The 18,644-nt window shown below is 29.2% G+C and overlaps 1 protein-coding gene across 3 annotated transcripts in view; it reads left to right on the top strand.

Annotated features, from left to right (window-relative positions):
- The first annotated feature begins 1,031 nt into the window (after positions 1 to 1,031).
- The window catches only part of LOC143239269 (tyrosine-protein phosphatase non-receptor type 9-like), a 58,868-nt gene continuing 41,255 nt past the window's right edge, over positions 1,032 to 18,644 (top strand). The window contains exons 1-4 of one of the 3 annotated variants that reach the window (XM_076480193.1): positions 1,347 to 1,462; positions 5,957 to 6,115; positions 6,437 to 6,543; positions 9,703 to 9,846. In XM_076480193.1, the coding sequence (XP_076336308.1) occupies positions 6,502 to 6,543; positions 9,703 to 9,846 (186 nt within the window). In that variant the 5' untranslated portion in view covers positions 1,347 to 1,462; positions 5,957 to 6,115; positions 6,437 to 6,501. Of the gene's footprint in view, positions 1,060 to 1,325; positions 1,463 to 5,956; positions 6,116 to 6,436; positions 6,544 to 9,702; positions 9,847 to 18,644 lie in introns of those variants that run through there. The other 2 variants (XM_076480200.1, XM_076480187.1) reach the window with 2 other exon arrangements.

The raw sequence follows: 18,644 nt of genomic DNA on the forward strand, positions 1-18,644 counted from the left end.
GTATAAACAAAATGATTAAAAGGCTAAAACTAGTTTATCGTTGGAATTTTCTATTAAAATAATTTAATTTCTACAGAATAAAATGCACTCTAAGTTGAGACGAAATGAACATTTACAACAATGAGTGTACAATCACAATGTTTATTAATTTCATAAGCACAACATATGCGCATTTACTTGCCACAACTGGCAATCGCATTTGCTGGAAATCTGAATCCAAAATTGTTTTTCTCTTAAAAGTGATTCCATATCTAGTTGTTTGAGGTATTGAATTGAATAAGTATATATATATATATATATCATATTACTTAGCTAAGTCAGTTGCGTCAAAGTGGTCATTCCCACTGAAAGGTAGGTCATAACTTCAAGATAACACTTGAATGCCAAAGGAAAAGATGGTTCCTTAACTTCAAGTACTATGTACAACCTTTTAGCTGTCCTTCCCACAAGAAAACAAAAGGGGCTATCTTAGATGAATGGTACAGAGGCAGCAGTATTACATCGACAACTGTTGCACAGCTCTCTTGACAAACTTGTTTATAAACTATAAACGCACATGAATAAATGAGAGAAAAATATACAATTGTTCCCATATAAGAATAAGAAGTTAGAAAACGCATGATATGTCTATACACCACATAATTAACAGGAACTAGAATACGGGCAACAGCGGACCAATACTTTAAATGAATATACAGACCTTGGCACACAACATTTTCTTTAATTATTTGTGTAGCGACACAACTTTTGCACCTTTCATGAACGAATCCTGAATCTGAAAATAATACAGTAACTTTCTCCAAAGCAATAAATAAAGTTGTGATTTCCAAGTTTTATGTTTTTACTTTTGTTTCAATTATTTCCATTTTTTTTAAGAACCCGTTTAAAAGTGGATAGCATCAAACAGATCAACACCTAGGATAGTAGGTTAAACAAAATGAGCTTGCTTCTCAGTTGAAGGGATAACTTGTATTGATTTTGTTTTGTTAAAGATGGTTTAATTCATTCTGTAACCTCTCCACCTCTCAGCTAGAAGCTTGTCGTGAGGAGGTCTATGTGGTAAGCATAAAATGGAAAATATAAGTTTAAACGTTAAAACCGTATTGCAGTATTTTTTAAAATGACACTTCTATAAATTCCACCATATATTAAGCACAAGTAATATGTTGGTTTTTTATACATAGTTGTAATTGATGACGGTTTTGTTTCTTTCTATGCTTTCAGAATTACTTTACTAACTTTCTAAACAAGATCATACTGTACTGTAAACTCTTCTACCGCAATATCGATCAATTACAAAAGTACGCCAGAAGATGTCGTGTTAATGAATAGAACCAGCTGTGAAGGTTCAGTACATTTTGACAAGATAGTATACGCTATAGGCTTAAGTTTTGATTAGGTTATTCCGTGGTATTAATTGTTACATTCAGTGTTTGAGCCAGACCTTAAGCGTGAATAATCTGTAAGTATTAACATATTATTTTATATTTATACTGTATCAAGTAAAATTTAGTTATATTCAGATAAAGAAGTTTGAAAATCAATATTTAGTATAGTTTTTATGAGTTTAGATATTAAGAATCATGGGGCCGAAACATGACTAATTTTTTCTTCTCGTTTTCATTACAAACGCTGTTAGTGTGATAGTATTATAGCATTGCAATTCACAATGACAAGTTTTTCAAATTATTTAGCTGTTTATATAAATTCGCTTATAGAAGGTGCAAATTACAGAGAGACTTGGGTAACATGGAGTTAGGATCCTAGGCCTAAACTAAGGGTTAAAGTATATAGCGTGGCTGTACCGTTTACGGTTTACTAGTGATAGACCAGATTTTTGTCTTTATACATGTTTTATTTTTAATATTAAATTTACAAACTTTATAGTAATAATCAAATGTAAAAAAATTAATATTGAGTAATAGTGTTTGATTACGAGTTAAAGTTGAACATAAAGTTTGAGTACGCTCAAGTGGTAAGCGTACTAGACTAACTGAAAATCGTTTCTACTTTTGTTTTTTGAGAATAATAGAACGCAAGTTACAGAAGTTTTTAACCTTCACAGTATCAGTAGCATAAATAGCCCTCATGTAGCTCTGTGCACAACAATGAAAAAACGAAAAACATTATACTTGATAGTATTTGTAGTAGTATTGGTAATACTACTATAACCAGTAGTTATATAAGTTCCAAAGCCCAGAGTCTGAATACTAAACTGTGTAATATAATTTTGTTACAGGTTATACTAATATACATCTAATTAAGTACTACATTTCTAGTCACTCCCCCTATAATGTTTGAATATGTATTTAATTGACAACCTAAATCTCTAATGAATTACATGAGAGTGGCTATTGCATAGTTTTTGGTTCATACTGAAATATATAGATGAGATAATGAATTTATTGCACACCAAATATTTGTAGTTGTATAGAAAAGTATGAAATATGGAAAAGTTAATAATTAACTTGGAGAAAATTACTTATAGCTATGATTGTGTGATATGTAATTATGTATAGACAAACATTTAACATGCAACAGTTTCATTAACTGTGTTAGTAAATATACAACATACAATATTACTTTAGAAATTATGTAGAGGATTAATCTAAATATGAGATAATGTGAATTTAATGTGAAACTTGTAATAATTGTAGCAAAGGAGATAAATGATTTATAACCTTGTTTGATGTTTCAATAAATTAATAAATAAATTAAACATTGATGTCTAACATTTTTTCTGTGAGAGGGAGTTGTAAATACTGGAATACTTCTTTTGTTTTACCTTTATTCTGCACTTGTCATTAGAGGATGCACCACATATTGTTATACAGAATCAGTAGATGTGTTAAACTGTGATTTATGCATGTCGTAGACCAATTGTTGGACAATGTCAGCACAAATGTATTAAATAAAACAATATGTAACATAACTAAGTATTAAATGCAGATTTTATATGGCACAATAAGAGAGTATATCTTGCAGTAAACTTCAGTAATAACTGAATAATATATCTTTTAAAAATGATTTTTGAAGAGTGAAGCTAAGTGTGTGGTTTCTTGTATAGTGGTTGTATTGGTGATTTCCATCTGATGGTATAAGGAACCTTGGAGATTGTATGAAGGATATACAAATACTACTAAATATAAAAGACAAAACTAAAATTCAAATTAAACAAATTCATAAGATATGCTGGTAAAAAAGAAGCTAAGTTGGTAGTATTACCAGTGTGGTTGGATCACTTGAGATAATTAAGCAGCCATAGTTTGAGATTTTTTAAAATATTTTTTTACTACCATTGCTTTCAGAGCATGTTAAGTATGCTCTTTTATGTACAAAAACTGAATTTAGTGCTCAGGTTGTTCTGAATAAAAACCAAAATTTATAAACAGGCAATGGTGTGATTAAATGAATATATTAGTATTATGTCCTCTTACCAAAATAACTTTTTGATGCTACTTGAAAAGTACCAAGTGGTTTACAGTTGAAAAGTTTTAAAGTGGATAATCTGTCTGGGGAGCTTGTGTTTGGATGATGTTTCAGTTTAGTTTCTTGTAATTTTATCATATAAACAGAAGTGAATTGAAACATAATTTAGTTAATGTTTTTATAAGACTTGTCCTTCTAGTTTAATAAGACAGCTAACATCCAAAACACATTTTGAGACAGTAGTATAAAATTGCTAATTAAATTGGTTCATAAACATGGCATTTTTTGAATAGTTACATTAAGAATAATATGTAAGTAACATGGAAAACTACTGTTTTGACTTCTAATGCAGAGGTTCGATTCCCTTCGGTAGACTCAGCAGATAGCCCAAGGTGGCTATGTTAAATGACAAACACACACTGTTGTTTTTACTTCTAACATTACTAAGGTATTAATATTATGTCATTAGATTTTATCCACTTAAGAAGGTTTTATAAAATTGACATGCTACTAATGACTTTCATCATAGTTTAAGAAAAGGTTTACACTTCTGTACTAATTTTCAGTTTTTTCATATTACTACTACTACATCTTTTATTAGGGCAGGCTGATTAGTGTTATGTCTCTTTATTAAGGTGCCAGATATAAGAGATCTAATTAGTAAGATGAAGTTTATGGTGAAGTGCATAGGATATTGTTAAATGGTAGAAAGTAAAAAAAAGTATATATAACTGTCAGAGTATTGTTCAAGGTAAGGGGAGACATCATTAGGTTTTTAAAAGGATTGTTAGAGGTTTCAAATTTGTAAAATTAATCATGACTCCAGTTAAAACAGTTTTAATTTTTAAGAAGGTGGTAAGTGTGTGTGGAGTAGTCTGCTGTCAACTGTGGTAAAAGTTGCAGCTTTGGAAGAATTTGAGAGGAGTTTTAAGTGGTGTTATAAATATTGGGGTAAGATATAGAAATAGTTTCATTTTTTGTATGTGTAGTCTGAGAATAAAACTAGTTGAAATGGTCTTTTATCTCTTGGTAAGAAAATTAATAGTGTTTTTAGAGGTCTGTTTTGGTTACTGAGAACTTAGATATTAAGGTTCAGGTGATTGAATGTGGGTGGTAGAGTTGGATTCTCAAAATTTTATAGAAATTATGATGTCATTTCTGGTGATCACAATGGTATTGTTAGAAAAAATCTCCAGAAAATTCAAATTTGGTTCCACTGATATTAGTGTAACTCATTATTTAGCATACAATGTCAATTGTTTTTGCCTAAATATTTGAACCTCTGTTTGCCTACCTTTGTTGCAGAAGTGTCCCTTTGGTGCTTCAGATGGTTCTGCCACTTTCAAATAATAAAGTAAATACTACATAAAGATTTTCTTTGTCATAATTTTGCTTCAGTACAGGAATTAACAAAAAACAACACAGCTCTGAATTTCAAATTAGGGAAAATAATTGTGATTCTTTTAAAACATAAATGGTTTTGTCAAATACTTGAGTGATGGAATAGTGTTGGAAGACTTAAATTGAAGGTAATGTTATATGATTATAGTCTGGTATGTTTTAGAAGAGCACACTGCATATTTAAATTTTACCTTTTTTTTTAGCTGGAGATGATAATGGTTGGTTAATTTAGTTTTTGTAAATATTACAATAAACAGATGGAATTTTAACATTACTCTTAATATATTGAAATATGAAATATTGAAATAATATTGAAATTGTAACAAGGATAATCTTGATGTACATTTGAGGGATTTTGCACAGAAGATCAGTTTTAGTTTTTAGCTTGTTTGTTTAGTTGAATCTTTAAAACAAGAAATATCTGATATTAGTTTATCAGGCTTGCTGCATTGTTTTTACATTTAATGAAAAATTGACATAAATTACCTGTACTATTTTTTAATGGTTAATGATATATTGTAAACCACATAGCTCAGTGTTGTTGTTTTAAGGTTTCATAATTATATGTACAGGGTGATTATAATAAAAACAAAAACTCCATATTTAAAGTTATTGTAACCTGTCCTAGGGAGATTACATTTCATCAGTGGAAGATTGTTTTTTCTAGGAAAGTTTAGGCATGGTACAACATGTACAAATATTTTTGGAATGGTCTTGCAGGGCAGGTGACATAGAATGTTTACTCATTCTGTACAGTATTTACTTATCTTAAAAGCTGTTTCAAACAATATCTATAAATGTGATAAAACTTGGATCTTGGCTGGAAGAATTATCTTATAGGGACAGGTTAATATCTCTTAACTTCTTTTTTGTGTAGAACAATAGGGCAAGAGGTGGTCTTCTGAAGTTTATGAAGTTATGAGAAAATAAAAACTTCCAATTTCTCTCTGTTCTAATCTGAAGATAAAAGGATGAGAAGGCACAATCTTAATATTTCAGATTTTTTTTTTTTTTTTCTGGGCGATTGATTTGTGGAATGAGTTGCAGTCAGCAGTAGTGTTGGCCAACTCTTTACTGGAGTAAAGAGAAAGTAAAGAGTGGTTTTAAAATTTTACTTTTCTCAAAGGTTGGGTGTACAAGGACAACCTTGAAGGACCAAATGGTTTGTTGTTGTATGATATAAAAGCAGGGCTAATTCGTGAAGATGATGAACGTATGCAGGATAATACATTGGGAATTACCTATCAATTAACTAGCAGCCATGTTCTTAAAGGACTGATTGTTGGTAGGCTGTACTTCATAATTCTGTAACCTGTATTATATAGTTTTGTACAAGTGTTTATGCATAAGTGTAGTAGTTGGCAACATTAGAATATGTTATGTAAATATTCTTGCCAAAATTTGACAATTACAGATACTAAAAGAAGGTGAAAATATTTTAGAATCTTAAGTTGTAAAATCTCTATACAAGTTATTTTGTGGTTATATGCATTCTCTTACAATAGTCTAAGTACAATCTTAGTAAAATATTTTAAATGTTTAAAAATAAGAGAAATGACAAGTTAATGGAATAAGGATATTATTCTTGTATTATTATTTCTTAAAGGTTGATTGTGGAAGCCATGGATCATAAATAAAAAAAAGTAGTTAATTTGAACTATATTAGAAAACATGGAGGATATTTCATGTCATCTCACACCCCGTGAAGAACAGGTGGGTTGTTTTGAAAGTGTAATTGTTTAATTAATATTAACTTCTGATTAGAGAAAACTATGTTCTTAGGACAAAAGTAGATGTTATCCTGGCAGTCAGAACAGCTAATTAAATATGTCTACACTTGCAAACATTAGAATATATTGTTTTATCATTTGGGTATCTTCACTGTTAATATTTTAGGCCATAATCCCAGTAATATCATGCAAAAGATTTAGATTTGACCTAAATTTATATGTTTAGTTAACAATGAGAAATAATTATTTAAATAATATTATAATAATAAGCAGTAAATGAAAATAAGTAATGATATTATACTAAATGGTATAAGTATTATGATTAACAAATAACTTTAATGTTAACATGTTATCTATTATCTTCTTGCATGTTTTATATGTCACACACTATTACTCAAGTTTTCCATTTAAATATTTTGTCTTACTAGAGCAAACAAAGTTATTTTACTATGCTCAATTCTAAGTTACAACTTGAATTACAAAATGTGACCTTATTAACATTTCAACTATAACATGCCAGTCACTGTTAAAAGAATAGTTTGTCGAAACAATGTCTTTATACTATAACACTATTATATCTAATTCTGTTCCATTTTATTTGTAGCCTTTTGGTCTTATTTCTTTATTATTAATTGGATGAATAATTCATGAATTTTAGCTTCTGATGGTTTAATTTCAAGTTATAATAGACACAAAATAAATTTACAGTCTAACTGCTTTCAGTGTCTTACTCTGTAATGAACAGGTTTTCAATATAGGTAATAATCTTTTGATGTTACTAGCATTTTTAAGTAGAAAATAAATGTTAATGTGTCAAAGTTTAAGTTCTTTTAGAAGAGACATATTTAACTCACTCACAGCCACTTTTATTAATAAATGACTGTCCCAATTCCATGTTTATCTTTTAACACATGTTGTTCAGTTTCTTGTATCTTGCTTGTTACTTTTCACACACATGAGAAACAGTTTGTAGAGAAAATTGCTTGAAATGTTTCTTAAGCACTTACATTTCTGGATTGTAAGACATTAGGTAACTTATTTGCTCATTTCCAAATTTTGAAAATTATTGTGCAACATTTATAATTTTTTTTCCAATTCATTATAAAATTGTTGGTTTTATTACATGGCTGGCTATTTCTCAGAACATTTACTTAACGTCCCACTTTTCTAATATAAAAAGATTGTATAGAATGCCCTGTGTGTGTGTGCATGATAGTGAAAGAGTTAGATAATTAGTCATTGTTATTGCTATTCTGATAAAATTTTTACTTTAAAATATGTATTGTAAAATATTAGAATTTCACATTATTTGGTTTATACTAATAGGTAATTTCAATATATTTTAACCCAATCGTGACGGGTCATGGGTCAAAAGTTGTCATCGTTCTTGTTGACTTGCATTCACAATTTTATCAAAATACTGTTTTATGAATTTATATAATTAATTTTGGTATCAAAGTATAATTATAATTCAAGTTTTCATATAATAGTTTATTTAATTTCTTAATTGAAAAGTAAAAGTTTAAAAAAATCATTTTAACATTGATTTTTGTGAGTCACATGGTATGTTGAATGTAGCACTAATTCAAATTAGGTGTTTGTGATGTTAAAATACTAAGTCTATAGTTTTGGGAATTAGTAACTCAAATCACTAAAATATAGAAAGTAGAATATAAAATAAGAACCTATCATTTCTACGTACTGATGTATCGTTGATGTTCTCTATAAAACACAGTGGTCCTGCACATCTCTTTCTATTTTTCAAATTATCTCTATGTACTTCTATATATGACATGTTAATAACCAATCCAAAGTTCAGAATGTCCTATAAGTGTTTTTCTCAACCAATTTCAAATATAACTATGATGTCTCTTTCTTTTGAGACACATCTTTGTACTGGTAACTTGAGTCTTTAACCTGCTTATATTTTTATATTATTTAGACCCAAATACAGTTTTGCTGTGCAAAATTTCTTAATGCTCAGCAACCTACAACAAGCAGCAACTGGGTACAGAGGTCATAACTGGAAGAGATAATTGTTTGCCTTACTTTATTTGCTTTTCTATGTTTTGAAAAAAATAAGAGTTAAAATTTATTTGTGATGGAACTATTGCTTAAATGATACTGGAAAAAAAAATTTATTATGCAATGTGCAACCCCCAATTTCACAAAATGTTTATTCTATGTGGGCATAGATTTGCAATGGGGGTCACAGTTTTACTGTTTTGCCTCCATTTCCTGTCATAGAGAACTTTATTTTTCTCCATTCTCAGGGTGCAAATATGAAGTCATGAATATATCACATGTAGATTTAATGCACTGGCACCATCTATATATATATATAATAATACTGTCTGTTGTAGGTCAATATAAATACTTCACAGGGTGTGGTTGGATCTTCACCAAAATTGGAATGGAAGTTCATTAGTTCCATGGGGAAATACACACAAATTTTCAGTTTAATACTTAATTTAAAAACCTGATATTTAGTGTAAAAAAGCCTTGTAATGTTTAACAATAATGAAAGGGTTAAAGGACCAAAACATAATAATTTGGACAATGCACCCTTCTTCACTTAAATAAACAGAAAGCAACTAACATGCATTAGTCAAAGTAAGGGTTTTTATTAAGAAGTATTTACCTCAAAACAATCTGGACCTGAGGGTTATGGGTTCAAATCTCCATCACACCAAACATGCTCACCATTTCAGCCATGGGACGTAATAATGTAATTGTCAATCCCACTATTCATTGGTAAAAGAGTAGCCCAAGAGTTGGCAATGGATGGTGATAACTAGCTGCCTTCCATCTAGTCTTACATTGCTAAATTATTTCATTCAAAAAGTTAGATACATAGTTTTATTTAAACATGTTAAATTAATATTGTTTAGGGTGAAGAGGGTTCTTTGTTGCAATTATGCTGGACATTGTTAATGATACATGGAATGAACTTCATGTGTTCTGTTAATGGAAACAGAAAAAGTGTATTATGGATTATTACAAGATATTTATTACATACGTTAAGCAGGTTAATACATTTTCTGTTTATATTTTAATATTTTAGTTAACACAGTTGTATGATGATTCACCATTTGAAAGTTTTCATAACAGATGTACTTTTGTGTGTGTATTTTGTATTTAGACTGTAAAGGAGTTCATAGAAATTGTGAATGACCTGAGGTTAAGAAGAAATGCTGGACCGTTACAGTGGAACACAGCTGTTAAATTTATGATGGCCAGAAAGTTTGAAGTTCACAGAGCTTTAGCTTTATATGAAGCTCATGAGGTCAGAAGGATTTGACATCTTGCTATTGACTGATTAGTAAAATAATTGTGATTATTTTGGGTTAAATGTAAAATTGTACTTATTCTAATTATTAAAGAAAACATTTAATTTTAAATGGACAAAATTTTTCCATTTGTAATTATATTAACAACTAAAGGCTTTCTTATGTGTTGAAAGAAATTAGAAAGAAAATTCTTTAAAAAATACATTATTTTAGCACTGCTATTATGTTCATAATGATAGTTCTTCCCAGTGATATCAGCATGTGTTTGAACTGGTAATTACAACTGTGTTTGTTGTTCATTGAGCCAAATAAGAACCTCTGAAGTGGGCCAAAGGCCAGAATTGATAAAATAATGTAAACTGTAATTTTTAAGAATTTTCATTCTACTTATTGTGATATTACATAAAACATCACTATAAACTTACTACTTGTTTGATATTTCTCCTTTATATTAGTTTGATAAATATGTAAATTTTTAACATATCTATGAAAGCAAGGGTTTATTCAGTCTGTCAAAGCTGTTCATACACACTAGTCTTTGAAAAATAATAAAAATCTGAACCTGCCTTTTATTTTTCAGGAAATTATTGGTTCTAATTTAAACTTTTGTATAGGTCAGCATCCACTAATGCTGACATCAACTCATTCCATAAGTCGATCACCCTGTTAGAAAATTAAACTACTGTAGCATGGTCTGTCTTTTCTGAAATCTACAGCTTGTGTCTTCTGTACCTTCAGAATATAGCACAAAGACATAAGAAGCTTTTATCCTCTCTCTCATTGTTGGCTTAATATACACATTTAGGACTAAACTGAATCTCTTAAGGTGGCCAAACCTTATGAAATGTTATTGAGATTATGGCCAAAAATATTGTTAATAGCTAGGTGCCCAATCAATACAAAATTTTAATCTTTACATGTAGAAATGTAATAAAAAAAATTTAACCCTCTCTACTCAGGCATCATTTACTGCATGTCATGAGTTTTCAGTGACATCAAAATTTTATTAAACCACTTGTGTCATACCAATCAGTATAGAATAAAATCATAGCTACTAATCCATATCTTAGTAGTATACATGTTTCAAATTCTTAATTTTATAAAGCAATATTTTAAAAAATCCTAAACTTCCCCTAGTGTGAGAAATGACATTTTCTCTCAGTATTTCATTTTCATTATTTTATTTGCCACCCTTCTATTAAGTATTAAATTTAATGTAAATTACTCACTGTCAAATCTTTATTGCTCAGGCAAATCTTAACTATTATATCCTTCAGTTTTGTTTGGTTAAAAGCCATTATATAAAAAAATCAGACCTCTCTTAACCACTTTTACACCATCTCTTTAATGGTTTATTTATAGTTCTCTCTCATGTTTAATTCTATATTAAATATAACCATTGGAAAGCCAAGGTTTTCATCTATCAAGTGCCATTCTCTGAATGGTGAATTATTAATATCTATGTTGATAAAAGCATTGTTTGCACAGAAAAGATGACTAGCTTGGATGAATATATAATGGCTTTTTCCACATTCTTAGAAAGCCAAAAAAATTGTGATTGCCAGAGAAACTTGCTTAATTTTTGCATACTACTCTTCTATGTTCTTTTTGGTGAATTATTTATGTAAATAAAAAATTTAGGGCATTACTGCTGTTAGTATAAAAAAAATTGGGGTTAAGTGTCATTGACAGTCGATGGCAAAAAAAAGACCTGGGTAAGTACTTTATTTCTTGTTTTTCATGTTTATTCTTTATTATTATAAATGTAAAAACATGGATGTCTTTAAATTAATTAGGTAAAATATATAATATATGAATAATATAAAGAAAATGCTTTATGAAGTTTGGGGAGCATTGTTCTGAGTAATGTAATTTGATAGTGTAATGTGAGCTACAAGTGGTTTACAACTTTTAATGACATGCATGGTAGTTAGACAGGGTCAAAGGGCAATAAAACAGTAAAATTTAATTGTAAATAGGTGTATACTCTTATGAATGTAGAGATAATTAGGATAAACAAATGTGGTTTTATATTACAACATTAAGTCATTATAGAAAGAAAATAATGGTAATTTAATTGTTGCTGTTTTATGCTGATAAAGCAGAGAACAATGTTTTGACTTTTTTAGGTCATCTTCAGGTTAACAAAAATATTGATATATCTCAAAATAAACTATTGCAGAATTGTGTGTAATCAGAACTTGTATATAAGGATTTGCATAACATTTAAAATTATAAAAGAGAATATGAAACAGATTATTTATTGCAGCATTCCTCTTTGATGACATTTTTACCGAACTTGCTTATCTTGGATAAGTGTTGGAGAAAAAAGTAGTAGTGAAGTAGTTCTTAATCTACATTAAATTTTTATCTTATATCAAAATAGTTTGAAATATAAAGAACCCTGAATTATTATTTTGTTGATTGTAGTTTTCATTTGTAGAAAATTACTTCTTCATGCTACAGTGGAGCTTAGTCACTATAAAAGAAACTTTATTAAATTTTGTATAAATATACATATCTATAATAGCTAAAAATGGACTATATATATATGTGAAAAAGTGTTAATTCTAGGAATAATTGAAACCTTGCTAAATGTAGGTGTTTATGGTGAAAGGAATTTCTTTGAAATACAGAGTTGTAGATTATTTAGTAACTTATATAACTTAAAAGTGAAGTGGCTTTATATTTTTTATGAAATTTGAGCTCAAGTTAGGGACATCAAAGACAACTACGATGATGTTGAATCTATTTGGGTTTCTTTTAGTGATTGTAAGAGAAGGCATTTTATGTGGAATTTGTTACAGATTACCAGATGAAAAGTATGAAATTAACTAGAAACTTTACTGGGGGTTAATGTAATTTTTAATGAGGTTAGAATTATTGGAGGTTTTAAGTTCAGGCATATAAATTGGAAAAACTTAGAGTCAAATCATGAGGGACAGATTTTTTATAAACTGTTCAGAAGTGGTTAGTGAACCTACCAGGAAGAATTTTATTTTAGATTTATTTTTAACTTTTAATAAAAAAAATTACCAGTAGGATGGAGACTGGGGAACACCTAATTGCATTTAGTCATTGCACACTTAAGTTTGATGTTTTGTTGCATGTGGAGATAAGAAATAACAAGATATTTTTTCTAGATTTAAAAAAAAACATTTTGAATACATAAGAATTGTATGCTGTGTATTGGATAGTTGGAGATGTTGATTAAATATTCAAGATAGGCACTGATGGAGAAGGATGGCTGCAAGTAAAAACATCAGGTTGGTTCTGAAAGGAATCAAAGGATAAAGTTAAAGAAAAGCATTATAAATATAAGTTTAAACTGACTGCAACGATAGGAGACTGAGAGGATTATAGATCAAGAAACAGTAAATTTGGAAATCACAAATTGATTAAAAAGGGGGGGTTGGCTTACAAGGTAAAAGTAAATAGTAAGGAATTCTTCAAATACATTAATGATAAGTAAAGCGTTAGAATTGAAGTACGGCCTTTGAAGGATGATACCATAAGGCTAATATCTGACAGCTGGAACATTAAATTCTACTTTTTCTTCAGTATTTACTGATTAAGTATTAAGTGATATTTATTTTCTTGAAGAGCTGATATATTAAAACAAGATCGAACAAAGTAATGTTTATCTTCTTGAACAACTGATAGATGGAAATAAGATTAAACAAAGTAATGTTTTTCATCTTGAAGAACTGATAGACGAAAACAAGATTAAACAAAGTAATGTTTTTCATCTTGAAGAACTGATAGACGAAAACAAGATTGAACAAAGTAATGTTTTTCATCTTGAAGAACTGACAGACGAAAACAAGACTGAACAAAGTCATGTTTTTCATCTTGAAGAACTGACAGACGAAAACAAGATTGAACAAAGTAATGTTTTTCATCTTGAAGAACTGATAGACGAAAACAAGATTGAACAAAGTAATGTTTTTCATCTTGAAGAACTGATAGATGAAAACAAGATTGAACAAAGTAATGTTTTTCATCTTGAAGAACTGACAGATGGAAACAAGATTAAACAAAGTAATGTTTTTCATCTCGAAGAACTGATAGATGAAAACAAGATTGAACAAAGTAATGTTTTTCATTTCGAAGAACTGACAGATGAAAACAAGATTGAACAAAGTAATGTTTTTCATCTTAAAGAACTGATAGATGAAAACAAGATTGAACAAAGTAATGTTTTTCATCTTAAAGAACTGATAGATGAAAACAAGATTGAATAAAGTAATGTTTTTCATCTTAAAGAACTGATAGATGAAAACAAGATTGAATAAAGTAATGTTTTTCATCTTGAAAAACTGAAATAGAAACAAGATTGAACAAAGTAATGTTTTTCATCTTGAAAAACTGAGATAGAAACAAGATTGAACAAAGTAATGTTTTTCATCTTGAAAAACTGACAGATGGAAACAAGATTGAACAAAGTAATGTTTTTCATCTTGAAAAACTGACAGATGGAAACAAGATTAAACAAAGTAATGTTTTTCATCTTGAAAAACTGATAGATGAAAACAAGATTGAACAAAGTAATGTTTTTCATCTTAAAGAACTGATAGATGAAAACAAGATTGAACAAAGTAATGTTTTTCATCTTGAACTGATAGATGAAAACAAGATTGAACAAAGTAATGTTTTTCATCTTGAAAAACTGATAGATAGAAACAAGATTAAACAAAGTAATGTTTTTCATCTTGAAAAACTGAGATAGAAACAAGATTGAAGAAAGTAATGTTTTTCATCTTGAAAAACTGACAGATGGAAACAAGATTAAACAAAGTAATGTTTTTCATCTTGAAAAACTGACAGATGGAAACAAGATTAAACAAAGTAATGTTTTTCATCTTGAAGAACTGATAGATGAAAACAAGATTGAACAAAGTAATGTTTTTCATCTTGAAGAACTGATAGATGAAAACAAGATTGAATCTTGAAGAACTGATAGATGAAAACAAGATTGAACAAAGTAATGTTTTTCATCTTGAAAAACTGATAGATGAAAACAAGATTGAACAAAGTAATGTTTTTCATCTTGAAAAACTGATAGATGAAAACAAGATTGAACAAAGTAATGTTTTTCATCTTGAAAAACTGATAGATGAAAACAAGATTGAACAAAGTAATGTTTTTCATCTTGAAAAACTGATAGATAGAAACAAGATTAAACAAAGTAATGTTTTTCATCTTGAAAAACTGACAGATGGAAACAAGATTAAACAAAGTAATGTTTTTCATCTTGAAAAACTGATAGATGAAAACAAGATTGAACAAAGTAATGTTTTTCATCTTGAAAAACTGATAGATGAAAACAAGATTGAACAAAGTAATGTTTTTCATCTTGAAAAACTGATAGATGAAAACAAGATTGAACAAAGTAATGTTTTTCATCTTGAAAACTGATAGATGAAAACAAGATTGAACAAAGTAATGTTTTTCATCTTGAAAAACTGATAGATAGAAACAAGATTAAACAAAGTAATGTTTTTCATCTTGAAAAACTGACAGATGGAAACAAGATTAAACAAAGTAATGTTTTTCATCTTAAAGAACTGATAGATGAAAACAAGATTGAACAAAGTAATGTTTTTCATCTTGAAGAACTGATAGATGAAAACAAGATTGAACAAAGTAATGTTTTTCATCTCAAAGAACTGACAGATGGAAACAAGATTAAACAAAGTAATCTCTTTTTCATCTTGAAAAACTGATAGATGAAAACAAGATTGAACAAAGTAATGTTTTTCATCTTGAAAAACTGAGATAGAAACAAGATTGAACAAAGTAATGTTTTTCATCTTGAAAAACTGATAGATGAAAACAAGATTGAACAAGATGATTACATTAATTCTGAGCTTGTTGAGAAAAAATTAGAAGTTTATAGGATGCTGAAACATGTGGGTAAGAAAATATTTACCCCTAGGATTTTGAGAAAAGGTTGATTGTATATGTGAGCCACTTGCTATTATTATTTCCACATCCTTGAATACTGGGCATGTACCAGCAGATTGGAAGTTAGCTTATGTTGCTTCTTTTTTCAAGGGAGGTAATAAAAATTGTCCCAGTAATTATAGCCCTGTTAGTCTTACATTAGTTTCCAAAAGTCTGACAAAAGATGTTTTGCAAAGTCATTTAACAAAGTATAAACTATTGTTGGATGGTAAGCATAGATTCACTGAGGGACAATTTTGCCTTGCTAATGTTTTTGACATTCTTTGAAGAAGTTACTGCTTATATGGATAAAGGTACAGGTTTGGATGTGGTGTATCTAGATTAACAGAAATAATTTTACAAAGTGCTATATAAAAAGCTTGTTTAAAAAAAAGTTGGGGATAGCTGATCTCGTACAGAAAATTAGCTAGATCGAAGAAAGCCAATGTGTGACAAGTGGAATTAATCACACTGGATTAATGTCATGAGTGAGGTTCAGTGTTGAGATCTTTTTTGTTTTTGGTTTACATTAATGAAATGAATGAAGGAATTATCAATAGATTATTTATGGTTCCATCTACAAAGATCTTGAATACAAGTCTAAAGAGGTTATAATTTCATTATACAGGTCATTGGTTAGGCCACATTTGGAATATTGTGTATAGTCTTAGGCTTCTTACCTTAAAAAGGACATTGAGCTGTTCTAAAGGGTTCATAGGTACTCGAATATTATCTGGGAAAGAGGAGTTATCATGTGAGGAGATTGAGATCTCTGAAATTTTGTCCAAGATCTGATTGAGGTGTTTAAGATTGTAAAGGGAATTGATGGTGTTTATGCATCAACTATTTTCATATTTAATGATGGGAATGGTGAGACCAGGGAACATTCATGAATAAGGTAGAAATCATAATGGTGAGACCAGGAGACACACATAAATAAGGTAGAAATCATAATGGTGAGACCAGGAGACACACATAAATAAGGTAGAAATCATAATGGTAAGACCAGGAGACACACATAAATAAGGTAGAAATCATAATGGTAAGACCAGAAGAGACACATAAATAAGGTAGAAATCATTTTCAGCTAAACAGTATTTAGATGCTGTTGGGGAAATAAATTTAAGTGAGTTTAAGATAAAGCTAATAACTATAATAAGGACTGGCTTTAAGACTGCTTATTGTCAGATAGAGATGCAGTAATCCTTCCAATTATGTAGATTATTTTTTCATACACGTCTGTATTTAAGTAAATTACTGCACCAGATGTTGTACATTGGTTATTGTGTTAAACTTGTAACAGATCATGTATTCTTTGTTACCCATTCAACCCATCTATAAACTATAAGCTTACCCTATTTCAAATTATATTATGTCATCTATTTGAAGAAATTTTTTATAGCTCTGAAACAAATGAAAAAACATTTATAGGAACTATAAAAAATATAACTTGTGTATTTACTCTTATGACTCTCATTATTGCTTTATTCAATCACGTATATAAACTTTCTTTATAGATATTTCAAGCTATGTTTCTTTATTAAATAAACCAATTCATGTGGCCCCATGACAAAGTTTGTAACCTAGGCCTGTACAGTAACTAACTAAAACATCTAAAAGTCAAGAAATGAATTATATATTTTTATAGGGTGAAAGGTTCTCAGTAAAACTCTTTGAAATAGGCAAAAACATTCTAGAAAACTGACAAGTATGCTACTTAGGAGCAAAACTCTCTGCAGCTGTAAAAAATAAAATACAATCTTTCTACCTTTCTTCAAGATTGATATTACAATAGCTAAAAAAATTAAGTTTTAAAATATTTTTAATTAATGTTGAAATGTAGTTTGAATTAATACATAGAATTGACTTAAAATTGAGTTGCAAACTCTCTAACCTGAAGATGACCTAAGAAGGTTAAAATGTTTTCTGTTCTTTATCTTAATTAAAGTTCTAACACTCATACCAGCCATCTTGAGAATACATTTTTACTTCAAGTGGGTTTCTCATCATCATGAATGACAAATTTATGTAAAAACACAAAAACATGAAAAGCAATGAGAAGTCCTGTTGTTAGGCTTCAGGTACTGTAATTTGAAAGTAAGTTATTTTTTTAACACTAAATCTTGGATTTGAAAAAGTATCACACATACCAGTTTGCAACTGTACTGTTTTATGTTTAGAAGATTTGTTTGTTTTTGAATTTTGCACAAAACTACATGAAGGATATCTGCGCTAGCCGTCCCTAATTTAGTAGTGTAAGACAAGAGGGAAGGCACCTAGTCATCACCACCCACTGCCAACTCTTGGGCTACTCTTTTACCAGCAAATAGTGGGATTGACTGTCACATTATAATGCCACCATGGCTGAAAGGGCGAGCATGTTTGGTGTGACGGGGATTTGAACCCGCAATCCTCAGATTACGACTTGAACACCTCAACCCACCTGGCCAAGTCGGGCTTATGTTTAGAAGAAAATGGAAGATTTATTCACTTTCCTATATATATTTCTTCATACTTGTGATACTTGACAGTTGAGTATTGGTTTTTATGTTCATAAGCCTGGTTATGACTGTGTTGGAGACTTAAGTATTATATTTATAATTTATTAGTTAATAAACTGCTTTGCAACCAACCTAAGAGAAACAAACATAACTTATTTTGTTTATTAGGCAAATTGATTCTTAGCTAAAATATAAAACAAATATATGTTTGGGTAATTTTTAAGTAGCTTAAATCTAAGGTGAAACAAAATAAAAATTAAAATAACATTGATTAATTTTCTAAACTAAAACCTTTGATAGTTATAATTAACTTACAATAAGTTTAAAAAAACATTAGGAAATGATTA

The sequence above is a fragment of the Tachypleus tridentatus genome, chromosome 2 (assembly GCF_004210375.1).
Source record: "Tachypleus tridentatus isolate NWPU-2018 chromosome 2, ASM421037v1, whole genome shotgun sequence".
Lineage (NCBI taxonomy): Eukaryota > Metazoa > Arthropoda > Merostomata > Xiphosura > Limulidae > Tachypleus > Tachypleus tridentatus.